Here is a 13,672-nt window from a genome sequence, read left to right as displayed (position 1 = left end):
ACTCCACATCTTCACCCATGAACGTGCATTTGTACAAGTCATTAAACAAAAGCACAAGTTTCAAGAAACATTTCATTCTTTTTAAACACAACCCTGCTGTTATGTTAATTTTTCAGAAACAGCAAAAAATGTGCTTGGGTCAATTTGACCCATGGCATTTTTAATGATCCCAAAATATTATAAACTCCATTACACTTTCACATTTTCAAACACTCCATTCTCATCTATCTCTACTATTTCACCATCAAGCAAACTGCAACCGGCAAGGCAATTAATCAATGAACTGCACTCGTTACAGCAAAAAAACAAAACGGTCAAGACAAATGGTAAAAAGCTAAAGAACTAAAAATCCAAATGTTGATGATGGAAAAAAATGAAAGGCAACCCTGAGGCCGAGCTCTTCTTCCTGTTGCCGTAATTGTAATGCAGGGCGGGAGATGACATGTTCCTGAGTCGACTACTCAAGTTGGCCTGCCTGGAGACAGCAGAAACACCAGCGTTACCCACACACCTGCCATTAAAATACATTCCTATTATTTTTCTAATTATGATAATGATATGCCATCTACAAAGCTCTACGATATTAAGCATGGCATAACTGGCCATTTCATACACTTAGAGAAATCAGACACTAATTTATGTTAGTGCAGTTATACGATACAATAGTTTGTCCAACAAACACATTAGATTGTGCAGGTGTATCTAATGTTATGGCCTGTGAGTCTATAACCCGCAATGGAGGTACAAAGGCAATTTCCTGGCTTTGGAAGTAGACTAAAAAAAGCCCCTCTCACACTGCCTGTCAAACTATTTTTTATGTTTGTGTGAAAGGTACCAACATGGAAAAGGGGGAGGAATTAATTTCCGGGATTCAGCCTTTCACGTTGACTTTCATCACTGGATTTTTCCGTTACCAAGTTACCAATGTAGAATGGTTGGGTTACTTAATGGCCCCTTTTACACTCTTTATTTCTCTGTTGTTGTTTGGTGTGAAAGGTACCAACATGGAAAACGGGACCAAAGCGAGCCAGCTACTTCCCCGCTTTGGAAGTAGTTTCAGAATCCCCTTTCATACTACCTTTCAAAGCTGTTTTTTTTCAGTACTTACTTAAATTTCCAATGTCATTGTTCTGTGTGAAAGGTACTGTTACAGAATAAGAAGTTGAAGAAAGTGAGGGAATGAAGTTAATATCAGAAGCCCCTTTCACTCACACTCACTTCTGCTGCCCTATCTGTCATGCAAGATAACATACGGACGTCATTTAATTATCTGTCTAGGGCATATTCGCTTGAAAGGCAAAATCTTGCCTTTGTTCTCTGTGTGAAAGTGTGTCCTTAAGGGCTTAAAAACGCTGAAATTATAATTTGTAGACATTAGTGTTGTGTTAGTTGAAGGTGCATGGGACAAGCTGAGCGGGTCTAACCCCGGTGCAGATGACTTCCTCCGGGTCTGACTGTAATACAAATGCAGGGACGGTGAGGAAAAGGTCTTGCCGGGCCTGCTGAGGGACCTCGGAGCAGGACCTACAACTGTATCTAGTCTGAGGGAGACAGATTGCAGTGGATATGCAAAAGACAACACTGTTTGAATGTCAGGTTTTAGCGATATCACTGATGAGAATTTCAAAGTTTTTTCACCACTTGTGCAAGTCCATTGGAACAAATGAAATATTGTAAAACAAACAATCGAAAAAAATTTGTAACCACATATTAGTTTATTTCTATTTCCCCTATAAAAAATTATTTTTGTTGTTCAATTTAATAACCTTCACATGCCACACCGCAAGGGGGCAGTGCTAGTTCTTTTATGCCAAGTGGGCTCTTGAGAGTGAGTGTTGGGTGGTGGTTGTAACGATGGTGGGAGCAGAGTGCAACGGAATAAAGTGGTCTGAACTTGAAACAATATAGTTCTTATTCCATCTAACATTGGTAGCAGAGGATGGTTAGCAACTACAGAGTTCCGCCACTATTTGAAGAAGGAAAACCCTACGAAAGCTGGAAAAATGAGGTCGGAATTTGGACAAGAGTCACCGACTTGGAGAAGAAAAAGCAAGCCCTCGCGGTGGCTTTGGCGCTATCAGGTAGTGTGCGAGAAACAGCGATGGAAATTCCAGTAGACAAACTAAATGATGACACGGGAATGAACACTCTATTTGCGAAACTTGATGGGTTGTTCCTAAAAAAAGAAAAGGACAGAATATATGAGGCTTACTCCAATTTTGACTGGATTATGAAATACGTGAATATGTCCATGGCGGACTATGTAATTGAGAACAACGATATTCACGAATGTGGAAATACAACAGCTTTTAAGCTGTTGGACACAACGTGTTTGGAAGACAGACAGGCAGCTAGCTTTAACAGCATGCAGTGACTTAACCTTTGCTAACATGAACAGAAGGTATTAGCCAGCAAACGGTATATGCTACGGAGCAGCAAAAACAAAGCGTGGCAAAGGTCCCCTCGACAGAAAACTCCACAAAATCCACAAATCCAATTGACAAGTATGGACGGTGATCAAAATGTGCAATGTGCCAAAGTACGTTTCACTGGGTTACACAAAGACGAGAGTGTAAAAATAACGGAGGATCGTGAAACGGAAGTTGAAGAGTGTAATGTTTTTCTGTTTACCAAGGAACCACCAACAGATGCAGAGATATTCATGACAGAATGTTTTGGCTCAGCAATAATAGACACTGCTTGCACTAGGACAGTGTGCGGACAACAGTGGCTTTATTCACGACTGGATCAGTGTGCACGGCCCACTTAAAAAACTGCTTAGTGATAACGGTTGGGAGTTCAACAATGAAGAAGTGAGAGACATGGCTGACAATTTTAACAACAGCTACCTACAGTCCTTGGAGTAACGGGCGTTAAAACGACACACTCAGACCTTAACTGAGATCATAATGAAAGTCAAAACAAGCACTGGGTGCAACTGGAGCACTGCTATGGACTGGGCTTTGATGGCAAATAACTGCATGCAAAGTGTTCATGGCTACAGTCTACATCAGCTGGTATTTGGACAGAATCCCAATCTACCTTCTGTGTTGATTGACCAAGCACCTGCTCTAGAAGGTATCACAAAAAGTGAATGGGTCGCCAAGCATATTTCAGCTCTGCATGCAGCAAGAAAGGCTTTTACTGAAGCAGAATGTTCGGAGAGAATACAAAGAGCACTAAAGACACAGGTGCGTCATACAGATGAGAAGTTTGAACTTGGTAACAAGGTTTACTACAAAAGAGGGGACTGTCCTGAATGGAAAGGGCCAGGAGTGGTCATTGGACAGGATGGTGCAGTTGTTTTTGTCAGACATGGAAGCACCTGTTGTTCGAGTTCATCAACTCAGACTGAAGAAATTTACTCAGGAATATGATTACGACTCTCAGATTACCTGTGATCAAGAAAACAACAAGCAACAGTGTGCTGTTGATATGACAGATGAGCCGGAAGAAGAGACACTTGCTGATCGCAGTGAGAATAATCTATTGTCCGCTATGGAAAACCCGAGGGCTGAAGGACAAGATCATGGAAGTAGTGTCAATTTAAAGGCTGGTCAGATTGTAACGTTAAAAATTCCAGAAAATGGCATTCAACAAACGGCAAAAGTTTTGGGACGTGCTGGAAAAGTGACAGGAAAATATAAAAACTGGTACAATTTGGAGCTGCTTGAGCCTGTTCGCGTGGCTGGCACCAACGAATCTGCAGATGTGTCACAGTTGGAGGATCTTCAAATCCAGGTTGATCGTGCCTTGGGAAATGCCTGTGAGGACATACTTGTGACAAAAGTTGTCTCATTTGATGAAGCTAAGTCAAGTGAAATACAAAACTGGAGACAAAATGATGTGTTTGAAGAAGTTGCGGACAAGGGACAAAATCGCATATCCACACAATGGGTCTGCACTCTGAATAGAGACAGTGACTGGATTAGTACCAAAAGCAAGGCTTGTTGCAAGAGGATTTGAGAAGCTGCAAGTTACAGAGCTACAAAAAGACTCACCAACCTGTGTGTCACGGAGGCTTCTTATAGCAGTGATTTGTCAAAGACAATGGCAACTTCATTTGATGGACATAAACTCAGCCTTTTTACAGGGTATGAAACTGTCTAGAGACATTTTTGTCAAATCTCCTTCTGAAGCAAACAGTGCAGGGACACTAAATAAATTAAAGAAGTGTGTGTATGGCTTGGCAGATGCCTCTCTGTATTGGTACAACCGAGTAAAGAATATATTAATGGAGGCAGGAGGTATTACATCCAAAGTAGACCCAGCAGTTTTCTACTGGCAGGACAATGACAAAAATGTAACCTTGCTTCTCATGTTTTTTTTAGGTTGAGTTTTTCTGAGAGAGCTCAGCATTGTTCATTCCGTAATCTTACCGATTCGACATGTCATCATCATTGCTCTCTCTCTCTTTTTTTTTCTTTTTTTTGTATGTGCTTGAGTATGTGCGTGTGTGGGTGTGTATGTGTGAGTGCGTGTGAGTGTGCGCTCATTAATTAATCTAAAATCTATTAAAAAATCCCATACCGTTCACCTAAACCGAATACTTCAGAATCCCGCTAGAGTCGTGAAGTTGTCAGGAGTGAAATCCAGCACTACCCACCGGGTTAACAACCAGAATCTTTCACCAACCCCAGAAACATCTAAATTCCAGCAAATTAGGGAGACCTCAAGAGACCAAAGGAAAGACTGAGGAAAGGAAGAAAGGATAGCTGAAGCAGAGTGAGATCCACAGACATCGGCCTCCACCGATTCAACGATCAGAGGAAGAATCACATTGTGTTTGAATTTCGGTAGATGCTGGTGTGGTGGATCTGGCATGCATGAAAACCTCCACTAAAGAAGGGAGCCGTCGACCCCAGCCAGGACAGAGTAAGCACAATCCCCCAGGGCCCCCCAGGCCGCGGCAGCGCCAAGGCACAACCCCCGGGCCCCGCAGGGGCCACTGGCCGGAGAGCAAACCCAGGAGGCCGGAGTGCATCCCACCCCAGGCCCACCAGGCACCCCACTGGCCCACAGACCCCGCCCCCCCACCCCCCGGCCCCCCGCTCACAACCCAGCACCCGCCGCCCCCAGGCCCCCAAACCCCCAAACTCCCAGCCCACCTCCAGCCGCTTGGTGGGGCGTAACACTCGAGGCGGAAGGGGAGATGGGAGCACCAGCAGACGGGCGGCACCCCCAAACCCCAGGCCTGGCGGGGAAAGGTCCCGGTCGTCACGCGGGTAAGGGAAGTCGGCAAGTCAGATCCGTAACTTTGGGACAAGGATTGGCTCTAAGGGTTGGGTCGGTCCTATGGGGGAGGCATGGACCATCTTCCTGTGAACAAAATGGTCCTAGGAAGGAAGTATGGGCCACTTCCTTCTGAAATAAAGCGGTCTGCTAACATTTATGGATAGTTCCCTTATAGATTTTAACGACCAGGATAGCCGTTCTGGTTTATCAAAATCGGCGGGGGCGCAGCTAGGAGAGGGGCTGTTGCCTGACGAGCGACCTCCCACGGACGTTTTGGAGTTGGACACGTGGCGTGCGATCGGATCAACCAACTCTGCAGGTCGGAGACTCCCCTGCAGGCTTCTGGCGATGGAGCCTCTCAGGGGCCGGCTAGCGTAACAGTCGGTTCTAGTGGCGAAAACTCTCTGGACGGAAAGACCATGTTAACAAACACGCAGGCCCAAGGAACGCATCAACTGTGCCGAGAGAGCGGGTAGACCACGGTTGGTCATGGCCATGGGCGACCCTCAGTGGAGATTGAATTAGGAACCATGGAGGGCTCGACAGTGAGCACAGAGTCCGAAGAGGTCCTGAAGTCTACACAGCCTGGTCAAGTTGAAAGAAATGGAATGACAACCAAAGACCTGAGTGGGCCAACGAGCCCTAGCCAGAGCAAAATCCCGGAACTCAGGCAGAAAAAGATGGTCTCCCCTAACAAGGTGGCGGTGCTCTTACCTCTGACGTCCGGGGGCTGCCCGCTTTGTGGGGTGTGGTTTGGGGGTGTGGGGTTGCTCGGGAGGCATCTCGCCTCGCGGCATCGTCATGCTTCTGTCACGTACATGTGCCGTAAGTGTAGGGTGAGTAGTCACTCTATTGCGTGTCATGCCCCCAAATGTGGGGGTGTGGTGGGCGAGACAAGTGACACCCATAGATTTCCATGTGAAATCTGTGATCGCCGATTCCAAACGGCTGTTGGCGACTCCCAACATAAGCGGCTCGCTCACCCGGAAGAGTGGCTCAGGATTGTTGGGGATAGGAGAGATGCGAAGAAAAAGGGGAGACGGAAAATAGAGGACGAATTTGATCCGGAGGAGACAACTGACCAGGTGAGGGAGATTAAAAGGTCTCTGTGTGGTGACATGGCAAGCTATGGTCGTGAGCAGCGGCAACTGAGTCAGGAATCCGGCGCAGAGTTGTCGGCTGAAGCGGTCTCGCCAAAAGCACCCCTGGATCTGGCGGCGATCAGAATCCGTGAGGCGATAGAAAAAGGGGGTGTAGGAAAAGATGGCGAGGAGCTCAAGGCGCCTGAACTGATCGAGACCTTGGCATTGGACTTGATCAAGTGCGGGGATCAATTTCGTTCAGGTGAAGGTGCGGACAATGAGGTGTTCTACAGACCCATCTTGGCGGCTGAAGCCATGGCCAACCTGACCAACATGAAGAAAAAAGCGGCCGCGGGTCCAGACAGGATCAGCAGACAGTCTCTGAGGAGCTGGGACCCGTCAGGGCGGCAACTGACGAGGCTGTTTACAACGTGGTTGGTGCGTGGCGTCATCCTCAGGGCTTTCAAGATGTGCCGGACGCAGCTGCTGCCCAAGACTTCTGACCCTGTTGAGTTGGGCTTGGTCTCGGGGTGGAGACCGGTGACTATTGGGTCAGCAGTGGCGGGGCTGTTTAGTCATATCATGACGATGAGGCTAACGCGCGCCTGTCCGATTGATCCTAGGCAGCGGGGTTTCGTGGAGGCCTATGGGGCTTTTCAGGTTGGAAAAACTGATCTCGTCAATAAAGATGAGGTGCACCTGGAAGATGCTCGAGTCTCCTGACCCTTGGGTCAGGGTCTTGGCAATGGAGTTGGTAGGGCATTCGGACTGAAAGAAGTGGTGGGTGAAGGCCGGAGGGAATCCGGGTGATACACCGGGGATCGGTGATGGGGATATTGCCCGGGTGACTGCCAGAGAGACGCCTAGTTTCCCAGACTAGCGCCGCGAGGAGAGCCTGTCCTGGTCGGCTATACAGGTCCAGGGTGTGGGCGCAGACATGTTCCGAGGTCACAAATTCAGCAATTCGTGGCTTGCTGATCCCATGGCCGTGGGTTTCAAGCAGCGCCACTTTTTGATGGGGCTGGCATTAAGGGCAGGTGTGTACCCCACTCGGGAGTTCCTGGCAAGGGGTCGGAGCAAACTAGGGGCAGCCTGTAGATGTTGCGGGACAGAGCTCGAATCGTGCTCGCACATCTTGGGTCAGTGCGCTTACACCCAGTGGAACAGGATCCGACGGCACAACAAGGTGTGTGAGCTCTTGGCCACGGAAACTGAATGTTATGGTTGGGTCGTGACCAGGGAGCTTCGAGTAAAGACTTCTGAGGGCTGTCTCAGGATCCCCGACCTGGTCTGCGTGCGCGGCTATGATGTTCTGGTTTAGGACGTGACTATCCGGTACGAGTGGGACTTTGTCAGCCTCGTCCGGGCGGCAGGGGAAAAAGTGACCCACTACACTCCAGTTGCTGCCCAGATTGCTCAGTTGGTTGGAGGGCGTGATGTGCAGGTAATGGGCTTCCCGATGGGAGCCCGGGGGAAGTGAATTTTGCTGTGCTCATTGCCCTGAGAGTCCCGAAAAGTCGGTCGTGAGAGTTCGCCAGGCTGGTGAGTCGGAGCAAGCTGTTGTACACAACTGATGTATTAGGAGCGTTCTTCCGGGATCCAGGGTGGCATTAGAAACCTGGGCATATCTAGGGTGGGCCAAGTGGCGAAGCTCTGTGATGGAGATGGAGCTGAGGGAAATGATATCTCCCCGCTCCAATCCACCTGCTTCCCAGACGTGTCTTGCTTATCATGTTGATGATTTCATTTGTTTGAAATGACAGTCAAAGCAAAATTCAGCATTGGGCGTGAAGCTCATGACAATTTTTCTTTTGTCAGTATAGATTTTGTAACTTCTGACAAAAGAATGAAAATACATCAAGACACATACATTGTCACGAGCAGCTGAGCAAGCTTCACCTATTACTGAGGAAGAGAGGGACCAGCTCAGATCAAAGATAGGGCAACTTTTATGGGTTGTTAGACAGGGCCATGTTTGATGCCAGTAATCTGGCTTCAAATGTCAAATGTGCTACCATACAGACCATTCATGAAGCAATTAGAGTTGTGTCTAAAATCAAAACTAAGACAGTTGAGTTGAACTTTCAACACCTTGGAAAAGATGACAGCCTGAAGTTGGTTAAATTTACTGATGCATCTTTTGCAAATCTCTCAGATGGAGGTACTCAAGGTGGCTACTTCACTGTTTTGATGGGTGAAAACGGACTGTTTTCTCAGATTTCCTGGCAGTCAAAGAAAATCAAGAGAATTGTCAGGAGTACACTTGCAGGTGAAACACTAGCAATGTCTGAGGGAATTGACAATGCAATTTTTCTGTCAACATTATTCTCTAAACCCTATGCTGGTAGTACTGAGCAACCTGTACCAGTAATCTGTGTTACTGATAATCATTCTCTTATGGATGCACTGAAGTCTACTAAATTTGTTGCTGAAAAAAGGCTTCGCTTGGAAATCAACTCTATTAAAGAGCTCATTGAAACCAAAAGGGTTAAAAAGGTGCTGTGGTCAGACACAAAAGAGCAATTGGCAGACTGACTAAAAATGGAGCATCTTCAGCAATGTTACTCAAGGCTCTCTATGAAGGGCATTGGAAAATTGTGAACAACCAATTTATTGTTTAATGGTTACACAGCTCAGTATTTGCATATAACACATTTATGTTATAAATGTGTATAATGTTCATTAGGTTTTTTTTGTTTAGTTTTTTTAAGACACTGCGATTGTTGTTCAAATTAATAACCTTCACATGCCACACCGCAAGGGGGCAGTGCTACTTCTTTTATGCCAAGTGGGCTCTTGAGAGAAAGCGAGTGTTGGGCGTGATGTGAAGTGGTTTGAACTTGAAACAAAAGTGGAGTTCTTATTCCATCTAACATTTTTTTCCCCCAACTGAATTGTACATGATATAGATCTCATTAATGGTGATTAAAAACAATAATTATTTTGGTCCCATTTTTTTTTCTTCACAAAAACATGGCATATGAACAGGGGTGTGTAAACTTTTTATATCCATGTAGAAAGAGAGAGCCCACAATATAGATGAGGCTTAAGAAAGAGGCTAAATGAAAGCAGCGGTCTGACCTGGTCTGGAGGCTCTTGATGCGACACAGCATGTCCAGGTGTCCTGCAGAGTACTGCTCGATCACGTCCTTCACATCGTACGGACGCAGCGTCTCCTTGAACTTCTTTTTGGCTACGTGGAAACTCATGATCCTGACCAACACACACAAATACATTCTTAAAGTACCAAATTATACTGTAGTTTTTTTGTACTTATTTTTAACGGATGTCATATTTAACAAAGGCCGTTTTTGTCATAACAACAGTGTTATATTTTTATTTCATTTAATGTCTATAATAGGGTGAGAAGTTTTAGTTTGATATATTTGTGCTGCGGTTTACTACTTTCTACACTGATGACAGTTAAGCTTAAGCTTTAAGACTCAGCCCTAATCTTTTCGGCCAGCTAGAGCATTATAAAAGTATTATGAATATATATATATATACTGTATGTATATATAGTATTGTATGTGTATATGTACTTGTATATATATTTGTTGATGTTATTTGTGTGTGTGTGTGTGTGTGTGTGTGTGTGTGTGTGTGTGTGTGTGTGTGTGTGTGTGTTTATGTACTTTTCACAATTTTAAGGCGAAATTGGTGCTATCCGAATAAATTTCAATTCAATTCAATTCAAATTTAGTTACAAATGTTAAATAATACAGTGGACTATGGTAGAGGGGACTTTTTGACGCATAAAGCTCCTGTCCAATACATAGAGCCTGCAGCTGTAGCAGCTAAAATAACCAGCAGAGGGTAGCAGTTTCATAGCGCATTTGCACAGCTCACTGTTCCTTCTTGAGCTTAACAAAGCAAACACTGCGTGAAAATCAACTTCACCAGGGGAAACCAAAGAACCCTGGTACTCGAGTGTGTGACGTGTTTACCGGCTGAATAATATTGACGTGGGTGAGACGATCTGCACATTTGCTTTGTTGACCCCCGCCTAATTCCTGGTGGGCTCTGCAGTTGCCCGCCTTCCCCGCTGAGAGGTGACAGATGAGCCTCTGTTGCAAAAGTACCCACCGGGGTGAAGCTACCTCGGACCCTAAACCCGACACCCTGGGAAAGCTTGCAGGAGGATGAGGCCTCGTGGTGGGGGCAGGTGGTGGTGGCACCTCAGCAGTCAGACTTTCTTTCAAATTCTTTACTACAACTAACTATCATGGAAAAAAAATGTGTGTGATTTTTGCAGGGAGGGGCACAAAATTATTGGGATACACCACTTGATCAATGAACCAATCAGAAGCTGAATTGGACCCACCTAGCCATCTTTTTTTTTTTTTTTTTTAAGGGCTAAAACTCATTAGAGTGTCAAGTGACTTTTGTCCCGTTTCACACCTATGGCCAATTTATAGTCTTCAATGAAGCTAACTGAATGGCAATTGCATAAAATGCAGTGCAGTGATGTTGGATATTTTCAAAGCATAGTAATTCCACTCTGCTTGATATTTCTTTATTCCCCACCTCAACCCACACCCACCCATCTCCACAAGCTGAGAGGCATCACGCTGCTGCACAGTTGTGTTGTGCTGCTTTCCGTGAAGTGGACGAGGGATCTTGAAAGGTCTCACCTGACAGCTCTGATGACCGCCTTGAGGGGAGCGGACAGGTCCTCGGCCGTGATGTCGCAATGGCAGCCTCGCTCGTCCTGGGAATCCTCCGTGGTCATGCCAGCGTCCACTGGAAGAACAAAAGAAACAAGATCGCGTTTGTCAAAGTTTGATCAGAATGTTTGGAAAGCCCTTTGAGCATTTTATTCAGTATCCCTAACTTAAGGTAAGGTCAATGTAGTAAGACCCCTGCTGTCGCATTTAGTCGTCTCTTTTGCTTTACATTACATACATACATAGATTTTTGCTATGTCTCAAAACACAGTTTTGTCACGTGGATTTATTTGTGCAGACACATACACACACACACAAAAATGAGCACACATACAGTAGCAGATTGTGCAATGTGCTAAATCTGGTGCAGCCTTTTTCTTAAGGTTACTGCACACTGTCCTTTTCATAAACTAAACTCAAATGTCGTGTTTTTTGTTGTGGCAACCAATGTGGGAACCTCACAACAAACTTATGGAGTAGACGCTCACCGTCCGAAGCTGTGTTTCGAGGCTGGCTCTTGAGCCTGAGTGAAGGTCTGAAGCGTGTACGGTCGTTGAAGCTCCAGCTCTTTTGCACCTTGGCAGGGCTTTGGCCCATCAGCTCGCCACCGCCGCTTGCCGTCTCGTTGCCGGGAGAACAGCGCTGACGGTCGTTAATAGACGCCTGGCGGCTCTTCACGCTCTGCCCCCGTGGGCTAGCCATGCGGACTCGCTCCTTAAAGCTCAGCTTTTGACTGTAAGGGTTGAAGTTGAAAATGGAATGAGGGGATTTAAGGTGGAGAGACAAAAAAGAAGGTTATGAAGTGCTCAAGTGTGTCCTTCATACTGAACGTCATCCACTTGACATGTCAAAAACCAAAGAAACAAAGCCAGCTTGCCCACGAGGCCAACAACAAACTGCCACCACACAATATAACCTACTCCATAATCTACTTACAACAACAAAAGACAATGAATTACAGAGTTGTTAAAACTCTGCAGGACCTTGGTCGCACACACAAACATTTGACACTAAAATGGCCACTTCCAACCACAATGACTCTGTGCCTACCAAATTTAATTTAGCTAAATGAATCTAGAGCCTTAGGGGTCTGAATTTAGAAAAATATTCCGTTTAGATTTGAAAGATCAAGTGAAATGGCAAACATTAGCTTAGAATGGCTGATTCAAAGAAAAATGGCAGACTACCGATGTCTTATCATGCATGGCTTCTTGAGACTTTTTGTAAGTCTACTCATGATAGACATGCCTATCAAATTCCACGTATCTATATTAAACTGGCTTCAGGGGTTGAATTTTCAAAAAGTTCCAGTAGAAGAAGTTTGGCTTCGAAGGATCCCGTGAAGTGGCTAACACTGCTAAAAAATGAAAGCTTCAAACCAAAATGACTGACTTTTTGCGTTTTTTCAGCCATGGTATTTTTAGACCTTTTTTGTGAGTGACTTATGACTTCAAGGGCTGAAATTTCGTAGTATTCTCTGGAGCACTACAAAGACAAACCTTACCCGCAAACCGGCCTACTATCCACCTTCCAGTTGAAGTGTCACACAAAACACCGAAGGACTATAGAAAACAGTTTCAAAAACTTGGAAAATGCACATGATGCACATTAGAATCTTTAGCTGAGATGCAGACAAGTGCTAAAGCATGCGATGGAGCAGGACCAAGGACAAAGAAGAAAAATGCAAATATATTCTCATCCCAAAAAATAAATAAATAACAAGAAGCTTGGTCCAGATTTATAAAATGTATAAATTCACCATTAAACCATAAATTCTTCAGAATTTGTTTTAAATAAAAAGTATGTCTACAGTCCATGCTATTAGTCAGTCACTATGTTGATCTTTGCTTTGATTAGTTTAGGGACGGTGCAGCCAGGATGCTGGGAAGTACCTCCTGTATTTCCTAGTATACCTTCGGAAGAACTTCCCGTGACTGTCACTAGAGCACATAGGAAGAGGATATTATAAGAAGTGTAGATGGAAATAGAAAAACCTCAGCCAAACATACATTTGTACACACACACACACAAACAATATTGGTGCAAACACAGCAAAGGAACAGAGGTGTAAAGTCTCGTCTTGTGTTATCGCTGTGATTCTTCATGTTGGCTTTCGTGGCCCTGAGGGAAATCATTTATTTTTCAGTGCACGACGCGGGACTCCATTTTAATAAACGTGGCCCCCGGTGGCAAGCTACCAGGTAATTCATACAGCGGCCTCTACGAGCACTCACTCCGAATGTAGCATTTCATGTTTTATTGTAATAAACACCTCTCTTTCTAGTAGAGTGCTTCCAAAAGAGTGAGAGGTTGTACAGGACAAAGCTAAGTCAATACCGGCTCCCATGCCAAAAGCAATGGAACAATAACAGATACAGGTAGAAGTAGAAACCTATATATAAAAAAAAAAACAGTAATAGATTTTGCATACCATTAGTCTACTAGCACAATTGCCTTACGTAATTTTAACTTATTGCCAAATCCATCCATCCATCTATCTTCTGCCGCTTCGCAGCTTTAGGAGGGAAGCCCAGACCAATTCAACCAGCTCCACCAGCGGGATCCCAAGGCGCTCCAAGGTCAGTCGAGAGACATAGTCTCTCCAGCAAGTCCTGGGTCGTCGAAATACCTCTCCAGGGAGGCGTCGAGCAACAAGACCCAAAGACACCTGAACTCTTCCACTTGGGG

The 13,672-nt window shown here is 45.2% G+C and overlaps 1 protein-coding gene across 4 annotated transcripts in view; it reads right to left on the bottom strand.

The window, feature by feature from the left end:
- The window catches only part of kcnq5a (potassium voltage-gated channel, KQT-like subfamily, member 5a), an 83,471-nt gene that overhangs the window by 4,960 nt on the left and 64,839 nt on the right, over positions 1-13,672 (bottom strand). For 3 of the 4 annotated variants that reach the window (XM_086093359.1, XM_086093358.1, XM_086093360.1), the window contains 3 exons: positions 11,473-11,717; positions 10,952-11,060; positions 9,399-9,530 (listed from right to left, as the gene is read on the bottom strand). In XM_086093359.1, the coding sequence (XP_085949485.1) occupies positions 9,399-9,530; positions 10,952-11,060; positions 11,473-11,717 (486 nt within the window). Of the gene's footprint in view, positions 1-385; positions 476-1,424; positions 1,542-9,398; positions 9,531-10,951; positions 11,061-11,472; positions 11,718-13,672 lie in introns of all 4 variants that reach the window. The other variant, XM_086093361.1, reaches the window with a different exon arrangement.

The sequence above is a fragment of the Leptonotus elevatus genome, chromosome 13, assembly GCF_054856555.1.
Source record: "Leptonotus elevatus isolate MCC_2025b chromosome 13, RoL_Lele_1.0, whole genome shotgun sequence".
Classification (NCBI taxonomy): domain Eukaryota; kingdom Metazoa; phylum Chordata; class Actinopteri; order Syngnathiformes; family Syngnathidae; genus Leptonotus; species Leptonotus elevatus.
This window is presented reverse-complemented; position numbering and strand designations above follow the sequence as displayed.